The sequence below is a fragment of the Typopeltis vanoorti genome, chromosome 19 (assembly GCF_054136105.1).
Source record: "Typopeltis vanoorti isolate ZY-2024b chromosome 19, IOZ_Tvanoo_1.0, whole genome shotgun sequence".
NCBI classification, from domain to species: Eukaryota; Metazoa; Arthropoda; class Arachnida; order Uropygi; family Thelyphonidae; genus Typopeltis; species Typopeltis vanoorti.
In genome coordinates, this window is record NC_143567.1 from 73,322,991 (window position 1) to 73,341,524 (window position 18,534).

The window sequence follows — 18,534 nt, forward strand, 5'->3', positions numbered from 1 at the left end:
AAGAACAGAAATAAGAAACAAAAGACCATTTAAAATGTACCAGTTTTCTAATCATCCAAGCAACAGACTAAAATCCAATAGGCAAAATGTTACCCTTTATTCAAAAAGGGTAAAAGGTGTTCTCTGACAGGTTCTCCCAACTATGTTCTGGTGATGTCCTCGTAGAAACAGTCAACAACATTCCGAAATGACCACAGAGCTATATCAGTGGGTGGAATATCAATAACAGTTACATAAATAAAACACTCAATTCCTGTAGAGGAGTTATCTCACAGTGGGATTTCCTAAATGTTCCTGATGAGATTTGTTCAGAACTGAAAGATCAGGTGGGGTGATAGTCATGAGGCACATCCTGATCCATAGGGATTGTCATACGGTTCCAACCAGAGACATGATCCTTACCTTTGATACTTTTAAGCTTTCAACATCTGTTAAAGTGGGGTATCTCAGTTGTCCTGTTAAACTGTACATCCCTAATCCACTAAGATTAGGAATGTACAGTCCCTAATCTTAGTGCCAGAAATATGGACATGCGCAAACTGCCTGATGTAGTAGTGAAGATCAAGAAAACCAGTCTTGCTCTGCCAAGAAAGCTAAATATGTAGACTATCAGGGAGACCATCTAACATACTTCGTGCATTTTAGAAGTAGAAAGATGAGAAAGAAATACAAAAAATAAAAACACATATCAGGATGCAAAAAGACACCACCATATCTGCTCTGAGATCACTCTTATGCTGAGAAGGTAACAGATAAGGAAATGTCAACAGCAACTTAAACTTGCATGTGTATTTCACCATTTGATAATTTCACCTTACCTGAACTTTACAATTGCTACTGTTTCTTTCTTGAGCATCAATCACACAATGTACAGTCCCACTCCAAAAATGGTTCCATTTGATGAGACCCATTTGTGGGGGGGGGGGGAAAGGAAAGTTTCTCATTTAAAGACAAACCACCAGACTCTTCTGCAGAAAAAATTGATACTTCAGTATCCTCTGTCAGCAACTTAAATTTACCTAGTGATCCTGACACATCTGATGATGTATTGGATATTTCTTCAGAGGAAGAGATGGACACTGGTTGTCCATATTTCCCAAAATCTAATGAGAAATATAAACCTCACAAAGGTAAGTCCTCAACTTTCTGGAAATCAGACAAGTATGAATCATAAACAATAGGAAAATGTTTACAATGCAACTGATGTGGGTTTTGCCAGAATGTCGATGCTATCAAGCACCTGCTGCAGAAACACAAACCTTTTTGTTTTTGTCTGCAGGAAACGTATATAAAACCAGTGAGGATCCTACTTCAGAAATAACACTCTTGTACATAAGAGCACCACTTGTACAGAACTGGAGATGTTATGAACATGGTGAAGTAGCTATTCTTGTGCACAGTCATACTCCATTCCATCATGTTCAACTTAATACTGCTCTGGAAGCAGTAGCGATTCGCCTATCTATGAGATTTCTAATCACAGTATTCTTGATATATTTAACACCAGCTTCTTCAAATTAACACAGAAAACACAAGGAATGAGTAATTCTATTTAAGGCCATATATTTCAACCTGAATATTATAGGCCATCATCAGTAGTGACAATAGTTAATTACAAAGTAGAATGCAAACAGTGGTGGGTTGATTTAAAAAGTAATAGCTGCATGATTATACATAAAACAGCATAATGGTATAATTGAGGAAATATTGATAATTCATTAGCTATTTAAAAAAAAATTATTGCTGTGTGATTAAAGTAGGACTTTCCCATATCTTAGAGAGAGAGAGAGAGGCAATCGTTCTGATTTAAGTTCAGGTGGTGAAGTAAGGCCTTAGCACTTTCTTTAAACAGGCGTTCAAATTTATACTGACATTGATGAAGTGTGTTTCAGACCATAGGATCTTGTGGTCTGTATCTATTCTGTGCCAAGCCCAATTCTTCAGATTTATTGTTGGTAATGTAAGATTGGTGTTCTTGTATTCTCTTTTGTAAGAGCATCCAATTTATTATTATTATGTGATACCTGGAAGGAGTCCAAGGACTCATTGCGGGTGGGCATTTTACTCCACTCCACAGATCTCATCGTCTCCCTTACTGTTTAACTTTCCCACTACATACAATCTTCAATGCCATCTACCATCCATCACCACCAACATCAATATATTTTGTCTGTAAGTTGCTTATCCAAATTAAGAATGATGGGTCACCAGGAACTTGGCGGACACCAGGGAGAATTAGAGGAGACGGTTTATCTTTTGAAGAATGGAAACCATGCTGATAATTTGTTGATAGGAATAAAAGTAGCCATTAAATTATATTTCTTAAGAATTCTGGAATTAGGTTCTGAGATGCCAGAAATGTAAGGAATTGGAACTTGATGTACTTTTTTTTGAAATAGCTAATGAATTATCAATATTGCAATATTTCCTCAGTTATACCATTGCATTGTTTTATGTATAACATCATGTGGTTCTTACTTTTTCAAATCAATCCATTGTTCGCATCCAACTTAGTAATTAACTATTGTCGCGACTGATAATGGCCTATTCAGGCAGAAATATAGGGCCTTAAAAAAATAGTATTACTTATCCCTTGTGTTTTTTTGCATTAATTTGAAGAAACCCTCTCATGGCACAAATATCTCTTAAACAACATAATTACATTGCAGTTGCATTATGAGATTGTCAAGTTCCGTTTCATTTAACAATCTCATAATGCAACTGCCTCAGCCCATGCTCCTAATAGGTGATTTCAATGGACATAACATTCTCTAAACAGATCCCACTGATTGCAGTAACCATACATTAGAGTTCCATGCCATTCATCACTTGTGCACATCAAAGAAAACTGTTGCCAAGACCATAATTTGTACAGGCCATCTTCTCTCTGGCTTATAATCCACATCTAGTGCTTCGTGAGGTGCTACAACTTGTGTACGAAATTTAAAGACCCTTAATTTTGATGTCCAGTTGTGTTGAATTCCCAGTCATTTGGAATTAAGGGAAATGACATCGCAGATGCAGCTGCTAGATCAGCTCATGTTGGTCTCTTATACTGACTACACCTGGCAGGAAGCACTGACAAACAAATTCTGTGAGATTAAGCCGGAAATTAAGAACTGGCAGTCTAGTCAATGTAGGAACAAGAGAGGAAGTTGTTCTTGTTGGGCTCCACATAGGTCAATCAGCTCACACATTCTTATTTACTAAGGGATGATGACCCACCTATGTGTGAGAAATTCCACACCTGTCTTACTATTAGTCATATTCTGGTGGAATGTGAGTGCTTCACATGATACAGTCATGAAATTTTTACTTATCTGGCAGAGCCCTATTCATTCAGGCAGATGTTATCAGACTTGGACAAATTGTACAACATTTTAAAATTTTTATGGAACATTGATTTATTCAAAGATATTTGATTATGGATTTGTGTGTGTGTGTGTGTATATATATATATATATATTGTTGTAATTAGGATTGACTCTGGATGTATACATTTATAAAATTAAAATTTAACTGACTAGAACCTGAGAAAGTATAACAAAAAACTTGAATAAATCACAACTAGTTTCATCGGTGTTCCGACTTCTTAAGGTGAGTGGACTTTCCAGCTTAATAAAAAGAAACAGAATAGTAACAGTCATATTTGAATAGGTGACTGCATGCTACTGTTGGCATGAGTTGAATGTGTGTGACAGCTAATTTTAGAGCGCCAGTATTGGATTACTGCGCTATGGAAATCAGGCAAATTGTAGCTTAGATTGTTGTTCAAGTGTGAAGGGTCCAGAACTATTTCTTTGGATTCTATAATTCGTCTTTCAAATTCATCCTTGCATATATATAAATTGGTTGTGCGGTCCCAATCAACTTGGTGTGGCCGTTCTTCGAGGTTAGAGTTTGCGGAGAAGAGAACATGACCGAAGAGGGTGCTCGCTCGTGTTCTACTGTAGGAGATGTCACGTCTATGTTCCTCAAGACGAAGTGAAATAGATTTATCTGTCTGGCCAAAATAAGTCTATTTTAAATTTTAAAATAGACTTTTAAAGTTATGTGCAACTGTGGTCGCACATAACTTTAAAAACACCAGGAAAATGCAGTTGGTTGTGTTTTGGTTGACTCAGAAAAGAACGAAGTTTTGGCAGGGTAGTATTGAGACCTATTTTGGAAGGTATTGATTCACCTACGTACAATCTGTCTAAATATCTTGCAGCTTCTTTAAAACATCTAGTTGGCAATTCCTCCTCCTTCATCAAAACCTCTGAAGATTTCATCTCAAAAATAAAAAATTTAAATCTCATAGACTGACAGAATGGTGAGTTTTGACATTGTCTCTTTTTACGAATGTACCTACAGATGAAGTTCTGACTCTTCTTAAGGACCAGGTTTCTAAGAAAATATTTGCTCTTCTAACTCACTGCATCAATTCCAGCTATTTCTGCTACGAAGATAAAATATATTAACAAACAAGCGGATTAGCTATGGGCAGCCCTGTATCCCCCAGTCTTAGCTAACATTTTTTTAGAAGATTTTGAAGAGAGAGCTATTTCTATAGCTACTTTAAAACCTAAACTGTGGTTATGCTACTACATTGATGACACCTTCCTTATCTGGGAACATGGTTTAGAGGAACTTCAAAACTTCCTAAGCCATTTAAATAATCAACATCAGAACATTAAATTCACATCAGAACTAGAGATTAATGGCATTCTCCCCTTCTTGGATCTAAAGATCAGTAGATTTTAAATTTTCAATTTTTCGAAAAACCACCCACACTGATAGATATTTGCATGCCTCTTCTCATCACTTCCCTCCTCAGAAACTGGGCATCATCTCCACCCTTGCCCATCGAACAAGATGTCTCATTTCCACAGAAGAAGACCTTCAAACAGAGCTTAACTTCCTGAAAAACACCTTCTTAAATAATGGATATTCATCTCATAACATCACTAAACGTTTGAGACCACGCGAACAACCTCGACAAGATGAATCCAACCTTATACTCACATACAGTTACCATTTATCAGCTCTCTTACCCCAAAACTATCTAGGATTATGAAGAAATTCAACATAAAGACCGACTATACTACTCTGCCAAAACTTCGTTCTTTTCTGAGTCGACCAAAACACAACCAACTGCATTTTCCTGGTGTTTATAAAGTTATGTGCGACTGTGGTCGACCTTATTTTGGCCAGACAGATAAATCTCTTTCACTTCGTCTTGAAGAACATAGACGCAACATATCCTATAGTAAAACACGAGCGAGCGCCCTCTCTAGAAATGACAAATTTTGTTTATGGATTTTTGATCTATATATCTGGTGGTGGTGGTGGGGGGTCCTAGATTTATAAGGTTTTAGTATGTAACTTCCACAGGCCAAAAGATAACCTTTTTAAGGAACCTATGCACTGTTATGATTTGTGGGATCATAGTCTACAGGGAGGTAGATATGATCTAGAAGTAAAGAGGCAAGCTTACCTGAGTAATCTGATTGGTTTAAAACCACTGTGGCATTTTCCTTATCTGGTTTGGGAATTATTCTGTTCTTGCTTTTAATCTCTTGCAGTGCTTGAAATTCTTTTTTTGATAGGTTGCTTTTTGGTGGCTTAGCTTGAGTGAGATGCCAGCTACATTCAGTATGCTGCTTATTATATGGTTGGGAAAGCTGCAGATAACTCATTCTACCTATGTCAATATTGCTTGGCAGGAATTTTCTTCTCCGCAAACTCTAACCTCGAAGAATGGCCACACCAAGTTGATTGGGACCGTACAACCAATTTATATATATGCAAGGATGAATTTGAAAGACGAATTATAGAATCCAAAGAAATAGTTCTGGACTCTTCACACTTGAACAACAATCTAAGCTACAATTTGCCTGATTCCCATAGCGCAGTAATCCAATACTGGCGCTCTAAAATTAGCTGTCGCACACATTCAACTCATGCCAACAGTAGCACGCGGTCACCTATTCAAATATGACTGTTACTATTCTGTTTCTTTTTATTAAGCTGGAAAGAAAGTCCATGTTTTTTACCTTGTTATTTTTTATAAGTCTTATGTTATTTCTTAATCACCTGAAGAAGCCGGAACACCGATGAAACTAGTCATGATTTATTAAAGTTTTTGTTATACTTCTCTCAGTTCTAGTCAGTTAAATTTTAATTTTATAAATATATATATATATATATATACACACACACACACACACACACACACATACATACATAGATGCCACATTGTAAATACTAAACTTTGTACATTTATTTATTTACCTACCAACATCTTGAGTGCTGCTATTCCATATCCTTGTAGAGTATGATCTTTGTTGTTCTTGCACAACAAAACCACAAATCAATCAGATATTTAAATGTATGACTAGCTGTTGTTCATTCTGAATGTGAATAATTGAAATTATCTAAATCTTTGGAAATTTCGCAATATCTTGTGCAAACTTGAAGGGAAAAATTTAGATCTGTACCTTTTAGATTGTGATAATTATTATGAATACCAAGTCAAGAATATTTTTTTTAATAGATGGCCTTGTCAGCTTGGTTGGCTGAGTGGTTAGTGTACCCACTCTCCAACCAACAGGCTGTGGACATGGATGTTTGTTATTGTCTTTAGGTGGAAGATGAATTTCATCGCCTGGTGTGAGACCACTGTCCTGCTTAATGGAGGCCTGAAGCTTTAAAAAGTTCCATATTTGGTCTCTAGCCCAGGGTTTTTGAACTATATAAAAAATAAATTTAAAAAAATTCAAAAAAGAAATGTATGAAATAAAGATAAAAATAGACAAAGAAATCTTTAGCCCTCCCATTGTACAAAAATGGATTATAGTTTTGCATTAACCTTTTGTGAGTGGGAGCAACATAAAAAAAAAAGAGAGACAATTTCTGCTTCTTTAGTTTTCTTCCCTTTTGATGATAGTTTTCTTGTTCTTTTAACATAATATAATTATATTGATGTCAGTGATTGAAGTGGTAAAAGGTAGTAAGAAAAATATTAAACATGTGGTAACAGTTACACCTCTAAGTTATAATCCCATTTTACTATTTAATAATGAACCATGTCACTTTGACTCTTACTTTGATCATTACTATGAACAGTACTGTCATATAAAGAAGAACTTGTTCTTTGATAAAAATGGTATTTTCTTCATAGTAGTTGCAAGGATGTTTTAACATTTGTCCTTGGAATGGCCTGAGTTCAACTTCCATCTACAAAATTTTTATAAGGGCTTTTCAACTAAAGGTAAGTTAGCTATTCTTGTGCAGAGGATAAGGTTTCCCTCTTGCAAAACAAGAGAAAGTGGACTACAGAAGTCCTTCAATTATTGGACATAGTACTCGCATGTTGCTTTTGCCACTGAATACTTAAGATTAAGTTTTCATTTGTATTTTTTTAAAACTGATTATGTTCACTAACTTTTTTTTTTTTTTAGATTTAACTTGATTCTTTAATAAGATTATTTTAACAATATCTATCTATATACAGTATATATAAATTTATTATCAAGTACAGTTCAGTTAATAATTTAATGTAATATTAAACAACTGCATGCTTTGTTGCAGAGGCGCCGCTTGTCTCCAGATCCCCGTCAATCAGCAGATTACATAGAAAGGTTAGCTACATATTAATTATTATCAGTGACGAATAAAGATAAATCACTTAATGAATTAATATTTATTTTCAAATTAATAATACTTCGAATTGCATAAGTAAGACATTTGCCAGTATTATTCCACATGATAGAACCAGATGAGATAAAATAATTTGACTACTCTTCTAGTTTCATAAAAATTCTTGTTTCATATCATCAGGAGAAATATGGGAATAAACTTATAAAAAATATTATAATATGTAATTCACATAATGAAATATTTGAACAGGAATGACAATGGAAAGCACACATTTGCTCTGATATTTATGTGTTGTGTTGAATTAGAGAGGACCAGACTTGATAAAAAATCATCCCTTGTGTTTTGTTGCACTGCTGAGGATGTTTGATCGAGTCTATGTGGAACATTTTGGTTTGTTGCTGTAATACTTGATGTTTGGTTTCATTTGTATGTACTACCAGTGTTCAGATTGGTGTAACTTTCCCTACCTGCCTATATCTGTCCTGTGTAGCTTAAATCACAGCTACAGTTGATCTTGTAGATATCAGGTTTTTGAAGAGGTGGGTGGCGAGGTTTTGAAAGTTTCAGAAGATTAGAGATCTTGTTAGGAGAGAGAGAGAGAAGGCAATCTTTCCCAAAAATGGTAGACTTGTTTACCTCCAGTTTAATAGTGAATTTAATCTGAAAGTGAATATTATTAAACTATGTTAGAAGTTCTTTTTATTGGATAAAAGAGCCAAATCGAAAGAGATAGATGTTTGGATAGTGCACCTCCCTACAGAATCTTCTACTACAGGAGGACCGGTTTATTTAAGTGGACTGTTTATTTTATGTACTTTAAGATGATTGTGCTTCCTGGGAAGCCCGCCATGATGTATCCAAATCTTATCTTTCAGTTCATTGTTTAAACTTGAACTTTATTGGGAAGTTTATTTAAATTTGTTAATTTGAGAATTGTATTGAGTCTCTTGAGATACTGTGGCACATTGAGTGATTTTTGTAACTAATTTTCTTTTTTGTCTTGAACTTGTACTCTTCATCTCTTGTCAGCATCAACCTTTGTAATATACTTGTTTAGAATATTGACAGCATTTGCCCTTTGGATGGAAGGACTTGGTTTGAATCCCATCTAATTAGATATTTTAAAGGAACTTGTACTAGACATATTATTAGATATTTAGAACGGTTAAAATATGTATAGAAAAATTACCATCTCTCTCTCCCTGCCAGGTATCTGCCACGTTTCCTGTTCATATTAACTTTGTTATTATGGGCTGCTTGGCTGTTCTGTTAAGATTAGAATCCAAGAACATCAGGACTATATTAAATTTTTAGTTGAAGTCTGGACTTGCTTGCCATTCCATTAATACTAGCCAGAGCACTTTGGAACCAAACCATGATTTTTCATTCCAGCAGATTTAAATTTGATTGTGTATTCTTAAAACATGTGAAACTTTATGACATTGTCTGAATCTTAACTGCTCTGATTGCTTGTCAATCTAATATTTCTGAAAAATAATCACCATTAACTGTTCCTAATTTTTTAAAAAAAAATTTATTTATTTTTATTATTTTTTATTGCAATATTGAATAAGCTATTCAATTTTGAATTACAGATGTCCGTTTTGTTCCTTTGAGCTCTTATAATGTAATCTCCTGTTTACTCAGCTGTGACTGAGATATGAGCTAGTAAACATATGCTACATAACTCATATCTTGTATATGGAATAAATGTCACTGCCCTGATAGGATTTTGAGAAAGAGAACCTATTGCTTCCTCTGTCTGCTTAAGTTGCCCCAACTTATGTAGACAGATATTGTCTGGTGAGTAATTAGGAGCAGAGGTCATCATTGGTACCTAGACTCTGATGTGTCATTGACAATTGGTTTAGGTGGCTTAAGCTGAAGGGAGTTGGAAGATAGGTTATTGTCCCATTCCTGCAATTAGGTGATTTCAGGTTCATGAAAAAACAGAAAATCATTCTTCCAACTAATAAAACTTTCCTTTCCATAAGATTTAGAATATAAGATGCTGAACCAAAATTTATTGCTTGATATCCTCACTGAATAATTTCATGGGTACAAAGAGAGGTACAATAGATTCTCGCTTGTAGGAAGTGAGATAGAGAGCAAAAGGTAAAATTCAGAAGGGTTGCACACAATTCATATGAGGGTGGTCTGAAAAGTTCTCGGCCTAACAATGAAAAAACGAATTTATAATTTCAAAATTCTTTTTATTTTTAAACATAATCTCCCTTAAGACTAATACATTTTTCCAGTGATGCTCCAGTGCCATTATCCCATCCCTGTAGTGGTTGTCAGTAAGATCTGCAAAATATCCCTCTACAGCTGCAATCACCTCTTGATTCGAAGAAAAACGCTGACCAACGAGAAAGAGTTTTCGTTTTGGGAAGAGATAGAAGTTCCAACAATTCATATCGCAGATCCCTTAATTTTCCCATTGCCAAAACACCTTTGTGGGCAGGTGCATTGTCTTCATGAAAGATAATTTTTTTTCTTCTGCAAACTGAGTCTTTTCTCACGAATTTTTTTGTCTAGTCTGGTTAAAAGATGGGAATAATATTCCCTGGTTATTGTTTTATTTTACCCTTTTCAAGATAAATAATAAACAAAATGCCTTTAGCATCCCAAAACACCGATGCCATGATCTTTCCTGCTGATGGAACCAACTTTGCCTTCTTTGGCACTGAACAACCGCCATTTGTTCACTGTTTTGACTGCTTTTTGGATTCTGGTGTGTAATGGTGAATCCAAGTCTCATCCATAGTAATAAATTGACGCACAAAATCAGCTTTATTCTTGTTAAAATGCTCCAAGTACTGTACAGAGATTTTCATGTGAGTTTGTTTTTGATCAGCTGTGAGCAAGTGCAACACCCATCTTGTGCAAAGCTTTTTCATTTGCAATTCTTCATGCAAAATATATCCTACACGTTCTTTTCAGTTTGAGTCCCATAGTCTCAGCAATTTCATGCACTCTGACTCACCGGTAATCGAATACCACACAATTTTTAACCAACAGTTATTTTGAAGTAATTGGACCATTTGGCATTGGTAATTACAATGATAATGGTGAAGCTCCTCTAGTTGTGTAAATTGAATGTAGTGAGAATAACCAACACCTATTTCAAGCATAATGATATTAGCAAGGTTTTTTTCTTCCCAGAAACTTGTTTTTCATCTCGCAAAACAGGCAAACCAGCTACATTCATAGCCATAGAACACAATGCAAATAGGTTTACCTGTCCTATCAATAAGCAGTATCAGTTTTTTTTCTAAGAAATCATGTTACTTGGCTGTGACAGGCCTTCAAGCTGAACACAAAAGGGATGAAATATTTACCACTACACTGTCACTGTTAATATTGAAGCATTGAGTGACACTGATACTGCTATGCTTTATTAGAACAAGTTACTCAGATGTTACAAAAGAGCTAGTCTACATGATCACCAATATTATTATTATTGCACTTATTATATGATGCCTCTATGGTGTCTAAAGAATCATCATAGCAGGGTATACTACATCACACAACCACTTACACTACTTTACCATCTATACTCTACTATCCACTTTTCTGTCTTCTGCAACTAATGGAATCGAGAGTGCTTAAGGGTCAAAGCTGTTAACTAGAAGAAGACCTCCACGTAGCCTTTTAAGGAATGCAGAGAATTCATTGGGGCTTCTGACCTAATGTCATCCTCACCTTCTCATGGGACACCCTGTTAGGTATCTCTCCGGATACTGAACACAAGGATAGACTGGTATTTGGGATTTAGACAATCAAATTGTATTCTTATTATCTTAAAGCACAATGTAAAATGATGGTACAACATGACAGAATTAATGTTTTTGTTAGTAAACCAGGCTGAACAACACAAAGTCAACTACTGGAACAAAGCCTGAAACACATCCCAACTCAACATCCACAGAGTTCAAGATTTGTACTATGAACATAGGAAGCAACAATGGAAAAGAAATGGAACAAGTACAAAAATTGAATATGTACCAAACCAACATAGTACTTGTGACTGAAACAAAGAAGACAAAAACAGGTGAGATCTTTCTAAGCAACAAATACAAAATGTTATATTCAAACAATAACAATCAGGGAAAAGAAGTTGTAGCCATCGTATTAAACACTAAATGTGAGCATAATCTTCTTGAATGGCAGGCAATATCCAGCAGAACTGTATAATGAGACTTTTTTGTGCCTAGGATCCCACAGAAGGTTTTATGGAAGAAATGGAGAAATTTTTCAAGACATTAGAAAAGGCAGCTGGCACAATGAAAAAGGAAAAGTTGGTCCGTGTTGGAGATCTAAACAACAGAGTAGGAAATAATTAACAGATATTATATGGAAATGTTTTGGGAGTCAGCATAGGGGGTCAGCATGGTTTTGTTAAAGGTAGATCCTGCCTTAGTAATCTATTAACTTTTTATAATAGAATGCCATCTGAGTTGGACAAAGGAAATGGCTACACAGTGGCACTTCTGGATTTTGCTAAGGCTTTTGACAGGATACCCCATAGAATGCTGTTATGCAAATTGGAGCAGATGGGAATGGATTCTAAACTGGTGATATGGATAGGAGAATGGTTCAGGGAGAGATACCAGAAGGTGGTGTATGGAGAAGCAGAATCCAGGATGAGGCAGGTGACCAGTGGTGTGCCTCAGGGCTCTGTGCTTAGGCCATTGTTGTTTAATTTGTACATAAATGGTATAGGGAATGGCTTGAGGGGGTGATATTCAGTTGTTTGCTGATGATGCAAAGTTGGATAGCACAATAAAAAAATCAAGCTGATGTTGAGAGTTTGCAGGATGATTTAAATAAGCTGGAAAAACGGGCAAAGGGTAATGGATGTCAGTTCAACGTGGAAAAGTGTAAAGTTTTGCATTTTGGGATTAAAATATTAACTGCTGTGTGCTACATTGATGGAACGGTACTCCAAGAGATTGATGGTGGATAGGGAGATGAAGTTCATGGAACACATTGCTAAGGTGTCCAAGATTACACATAGGATTACGTGATTATTGAGGAACACTAACATCCAGAAATAAAGAGATTATTATTCCCCTTTATAAGGTGTTGATACTTTCACATTTGGATTCTGTGCTCAGGTCTGGTCGCTTGGATTTCTTGGAGATGAGGAGGTTGTGGAGAGGGGTTCAGAGGAGAGTGACTAGGTTGGTTGGTGAGTTATGTAAAAAATGTTCCCTACATTGATAGATTGAGATCTTGTGGATTGCAGAGGTTGGTTGAGAGGTGGAGAAGAGGGGATATGATAGAAACATTTAAATTACTAAAAGGTTTTTATAAGATTGATGCAGGGGAAATGTTTCAGCTGTGTGATAGTGATGGAAGAACAAGAGGTCATCCCTGGAAATTAAAGAAAAGTTTGGTTAACAAGGGTGTGAAAATGAGGTTTTTCGCCTGGAGGGTGGTGAACGAGTGAAATTCATTGCCTGACAGTTGTGAGTTCTTCGTCTGTAAATGAATTCAAGAAGAGATATGATAGATATTGTTTTGCTAGTTTGGGTCTCCCACGATGAGTCTACTGACTCCATGGAGATACTCGCAATAATAATAATAATAATAGAATTAGTAAAGCTGGCATGGTAGGAAGTCAGTGGAATAAATTTATATGAAATAAGAAAGAATTAGTGAAAACCCTAAATTATCTATATACAAGACAGTGTTTAAACCAATTTTAACATAAAGATCTGAGAGTTGGGTTAGAAATAAAACACTTGATCAAAGACTGGAGAACTCAGATATGAAAGTTCTGAGAAAGATTAGTGGAATGAACAGATGGCATCAATGTCACATTAAAAATGAGGATATTAGGAAATAACTTGCCATTATTAATATTCAGGAATGTATTGGTCACTTAAACAAAATGGGAAAAACAAGTGTTGTTTTCCAGGTTGATAGGGAAAAGACCCAGAGGATGATCAAGATGTAGACGGATTGATACGGTAAAAAATGCCTCAAATGCTAGTCTTTGCATATAACAGATTAGTTTGGAGGAATATTGTTGGGAAGTTAGTAACGGTATAACTTTTTCATGTAGTACTATCATAATTATACTGATTGCTGTTCCTTTCTGTTTGTAGAATTTTCCTTGCAAAATGAAATAGCCAGTGTTCATGATGAGCTGAAGTAAGGTTGAGATATCAGGAGGAAATATAGCTTGGATAAGGTCTGAGGTGTCTTTAAGTGGGCTTTCTGTCTGCTGAGTTTTTTGTGTGTGTGAAGGAGTGTTGCCAGTATATTGTGAGAACACTTTAGTTAAATGTTTGAAAAATCTGTATGTGGACGAATTAGTGCCATCTACAATGAACCATAATGGCACATTATTCTTCATTGTAGATGTTGTTAGGGTTTGTTTATGGATTTATTTGGTAGCCCATATATCTGGGAGAGGGGCTATATTTATAAGGTTTAAGTTTTTTGGTGACCAAAAGGTCACCTCTGTGTAGGTCACCAGTAGAATGAAAATTACACAACATTTATCACCATTCCATATATCTGGGGTACATCCAAAAAATTAACAAAATCCTAAAGATAAACTTAACTACATAAAAAAAAAATTGGCATCCATCCCTTATCTGCTCCACCAAAGACTAGCTACATTCCCTAGACCTGCCAGGTCCCTTGCAGTTGCAAACTTTCCTATATGGCCAAACAAGCAGGACAGCCAATATTAGAATTTTTGAACGTATGAACTGCACTTGGTTCCACCATTATAGCCATTCTGTAATGGTGGAACCGAGCTTGCTTGTTTCCACCGGAAACCCAGCTTGCTGACCATGCTTTGGACACCATCACAGATACGCTGGATAAGGGTCACTCTATTGCACCACAGCAAATACAAATATGAGAGGCTGTTCCTAGAACTACCTCAACCCTGATAAACTTTCCAAATCTCCACAAATTTGGGTCATGAAATTGCTTCAAATTTGAGAAGTACTCATCCTCAGATCTTCAGCCCAATAGCCAAGGCAGCCTTGGTTGCCTGGCTGCTCATGTCATTGTTCTGTGATTCCTGATGATGGCACTGTACCATTTCTGAAATGTTGGAAGTATTAATTAAAGTTATTACAATTACTATTCAGCATATGTTGTAATTTTATCAAAAATAATAGTTTTGAATAGCCAGCATATAAACCTTTCTACCAGAATTTTAGGTCATAAGATTGTTATTATAATCAAATAAGAGATGTGCTTAATAAGATGCTTAATAAGAGATGTGCTGTTGTCATTCATGGTTTAAAAAAATTACTTAATATTTAATTTAAAAAAATTAATACTCAGATGAAGTTCAATTTTGGGACAAAGACATGATCAAAAAAGATTTGGATTCATCAGACTCGGACTCTCCGACCTTATTTTCTTCCTAAGATACATAAAGAGAATGATCCTTTGAGACCTATTGTAAATTGCATTGAGTATCTAACATAAACTTTCAGTAAAAGTTTAGCAACTTTTACTGCAAGTTGCTAAACTTTTCAAGGGCAAAAGTTTTCCCCTTGTTTACCGGAAATTTTCATCCTTAAAAATTTAGAGGATTTCAAGAACAAGTTACAAAAATATACTTATTTACAGATTTGTAGATAAAGATAGATATGAGATATATGATGATAGTTTTCTGTAAAATCAGGTGTGGGATAAGGATGCATAGTGATATCCACTGTTGTCATCTGTATGTATTGCATTAATAAGAAAAGTGGCATCAAACCTTATCATAATAAGGTTTGGAGATATTCAGATTTGCTCTTTAATTTATGTCGATGATGCTCTACTCCTAAACAAATCCACTGCAAGTCATCAGGATTCTCTGACTAGATTAAATAACTTCTGTAACAAATTTGGCATGAAAATCAATTAAGTCAAATTCTATAAAGGTAGGCTGGAACATTGAAAATATCGATGGGGAATACTTCAGCACTTCATTCACAACATTTCCACATTTAATTTGTCATTTTTTCTAAAAATAGTGTGTGCATTTGAGAGTTAGGTTAGAAATAAAACATATGATCAAAGACTTGGAGATCCATAGATATAAGAGTTTTGAAAAAAGTTAATGAAGTGAACTGATGACATCAATAGCAGAATCATATCAGAAATGAAGGAATTGACATTGCTAACATTTAGGAATGTGTGAGCAGAGCTTATGCCAGGTGGTAATGGTCACTTGAACAGGAAAAGAAAGATCAAGCAAAACAAGTTTTTGATGCTGGAGGGGGGAATGAGGAAGACCAAGATTTAGGTGGATTGATGTTATCAGAATTGCCTTAGTCCAGAATAGGGTTCAGCCAGTATTGAATTCCTAATGGATAATAGATTAATTTAGAGGACAACTTTTGATAGGAGGGTAACAATAATATAAATTATATAGTCCTATCATAGTATCCATTAAAATAAAGATGCAAATAAATTCTTGGTTTAATTCTTTATCCAAGTGTAAGCAAACAATATTTGTATGAAGCATCTTCACGACTGGGCTACTTGTATATAGAAGCTAATGACTTTACATCATTTACCTTAGTATCTCATAATGCAAAGCACGCACCCTTTCAGATGTGTATAACGCAATGCATTATGGGAAGCGCCACTACCCAAACTGGTTTCAACTTTTATTGAGGTTTTGTCAGTGGGAGTTGCATTATGGATATGAAGGCAATTGATGTGAAGTCATTATCCTCTATATACAAGTAGCCCACTTGTGAAGACATGTCACACACAAATATTTTGCTTATATTTGGATAAAAGATTAAACCAAGAGTATAATTTTTTAGCAACTTTAATATATAGTACAAGTGAAAAAACTTTCAATATCATAGTATCCTATTCTGTGTACACTCTTAGAAAGGATATATATCAGATATTTGATCACATCAGAGGAGTGGTCATCCACCTCTTAGCACTATCCTGCATAAGGAAAAGCTATGATGGTGTGGCCATTTGTCAGCATGCATATCTTTCACTCAGTCAACAAGTCTACGTGAAGTGATTCAGAAGGTGTTAGGAGAAGAGATTGATCCCAAATGAGATGGATTTGACAATATCAAACAATACCTTAATAGAATTGGTTTATAGTAACATGAAGCAGCAGCAGTAGATGCTCATGGTAGACACATTTGGTGCACATATTGATGTTTGATCATGTCATACCTCCATAACCATTGGTTGGTTGAGGAATTTGTTTGTATGTGCACTACATCCATTCTTGGAAGCAACTCAGTTGAGTGTCAGCATTATAACAAATCATCTACTGTAAGGACTTGGGCAACATAGTTCAACATTAGTTTAAGGTAATGGGAGTGTAAAGGGCAGTATGGTTTGAATCTTGTAGCATCTTTGGAAAAGACTTAGGACATCAAATAAGGCCAAGACTAACAATTAACTTTTACTGCAGGAATTGATTGCTGTTTCAGCAGAGAAATGGGCCTTATTAATTAATAATTTAAATTACATTAATTAAAATTATTAATTTTTAGAAAACACTTCTGGTTTCAATAACTAGAATCTTTTTGGTCTAATTAAATGTGAATATTTCATGAATAACAAAAATGTCTGTATCATTGACTCTCTTGCCAGATGCAGACATTTGTAATTATTTTTACTACTTGTTAAGGTGCTGTGATCTCTTATCTTGTCACACTTGTGAAACCAATTAGCCTAGTTGGCTGAGTGAATAGCATACTTGCACTCCAACCAACAGGTTTTCAGTTCAAATCCCACCTTGGGCATGGATGCTTTAAACAGCCTGTTCTAGCATGCATGATAGCACTTTGAATTTTTCTGGCTTGTCTTTTTTTGTATATAAAAAAAAAAAAAAAAAAGTCAGTTAACTGAATATATTAAGTGCTGTTCTTAGTCATTTCCAAAGTTAGCCATTTAAGGACTATTAAATTGAGACCCTAGTTATTTAATAACTGGATTAATTATAAACATATTCACTGATAATTATGACGTTGAACTTTAGAAACTTTCTTCAATTTTCAGGAGCTCAAGAAAGGATGATCAGATATCTCTTCATCATCATGGGAGTTATGAGACAACATTTGATACTGAAGGCAATGTTGAAACTGTATCTACTCACTCTAGAGATGATCGCATGTCCAGGAAATCTGATGATGCTCATTCCCATAGATCACTTGGTAGAGAGAGTTCCCAGGGGCGTAGTAGTTATGATAAGTATGAACATCGAAGAGGTACTGATCCCATACTTCCTGCTGTACTTGAGTTTTGGGAAGAAGGTGAGGCTTATAATTTTTTAGAGTATTGGTAATTGTAATATTTCTTATAAGGTTACAGATATACCCTTAAAAAATGGAAAAACTGTGTGTTTGTTTTTCATTCATTGTACAACATTTCAAGGATGTAATGGTTAATACCACTAATGATATGCAGAATAGCCTATTTCTTAAATAAGTGTATCTCATGTTTTTCTGCATTTGAAATGATTATGAATATATCAGTGAAGATGCAGTCCAGCATTTACTTATCCTGGAAGGATCACTAATAAATAGTAAAAAAAATGCTAGCCAAGAGCCAAAGGTCTGGAACAGCAGTTGTCATGAACAATGTGGAACAATTTTTCATTAGCATTAAAATATCCAATGAACTTAATTTTTTTCTCTATGATTAGGGATGCACTGAATATCCAGTTTTACTTCAGTAATTACTGCTTCAGCATGTTTTTCAGATATTTGGCTTTGGCCAGATTAGAAGGATTCAGTATTTAGTCGACCAAAGCAGAAAAATTCCTGTTATATGCAAGTAAATGAATAAACTTATTCCACATTTCAATTTCTCAGAAAATTTCTTTCAGCACTAATTACCAGCATATTCTTTATAAGTTTTTTTCTGAAGTCAGAAATA

The 18,534-nt window shown here is 35.2% G+C and overlaps 1 protein-coding gene across 3 annotated transcripts in view; it reads left to right on the forward strand.

The window, feature by feature from the left end:
• LOC150096246 (afadin-like) overlaps positions 1-18,534 on the forward strand; it is a 512,466-nt gene that overhangs the window by 136,101 nt on the left and 357,831 nt on the right. For all 3 annotated transcript variants that reach the window (XM_090409377.1, XM_090409378.1, XM_090409379.1), the window contains exons 10-11: positions 7,576-7,625; positions 17,656-17,909. In XM_090409377.1, the coding sequence (XP_090265503.1) occupies positions 7,576-7,625; positions 17,656-17,909 (304 nt within the window). The remainder of the gene's footprint in view (positions 1-7,575; positions 7,626-17,655; positions 17,910-18,534) is intronic.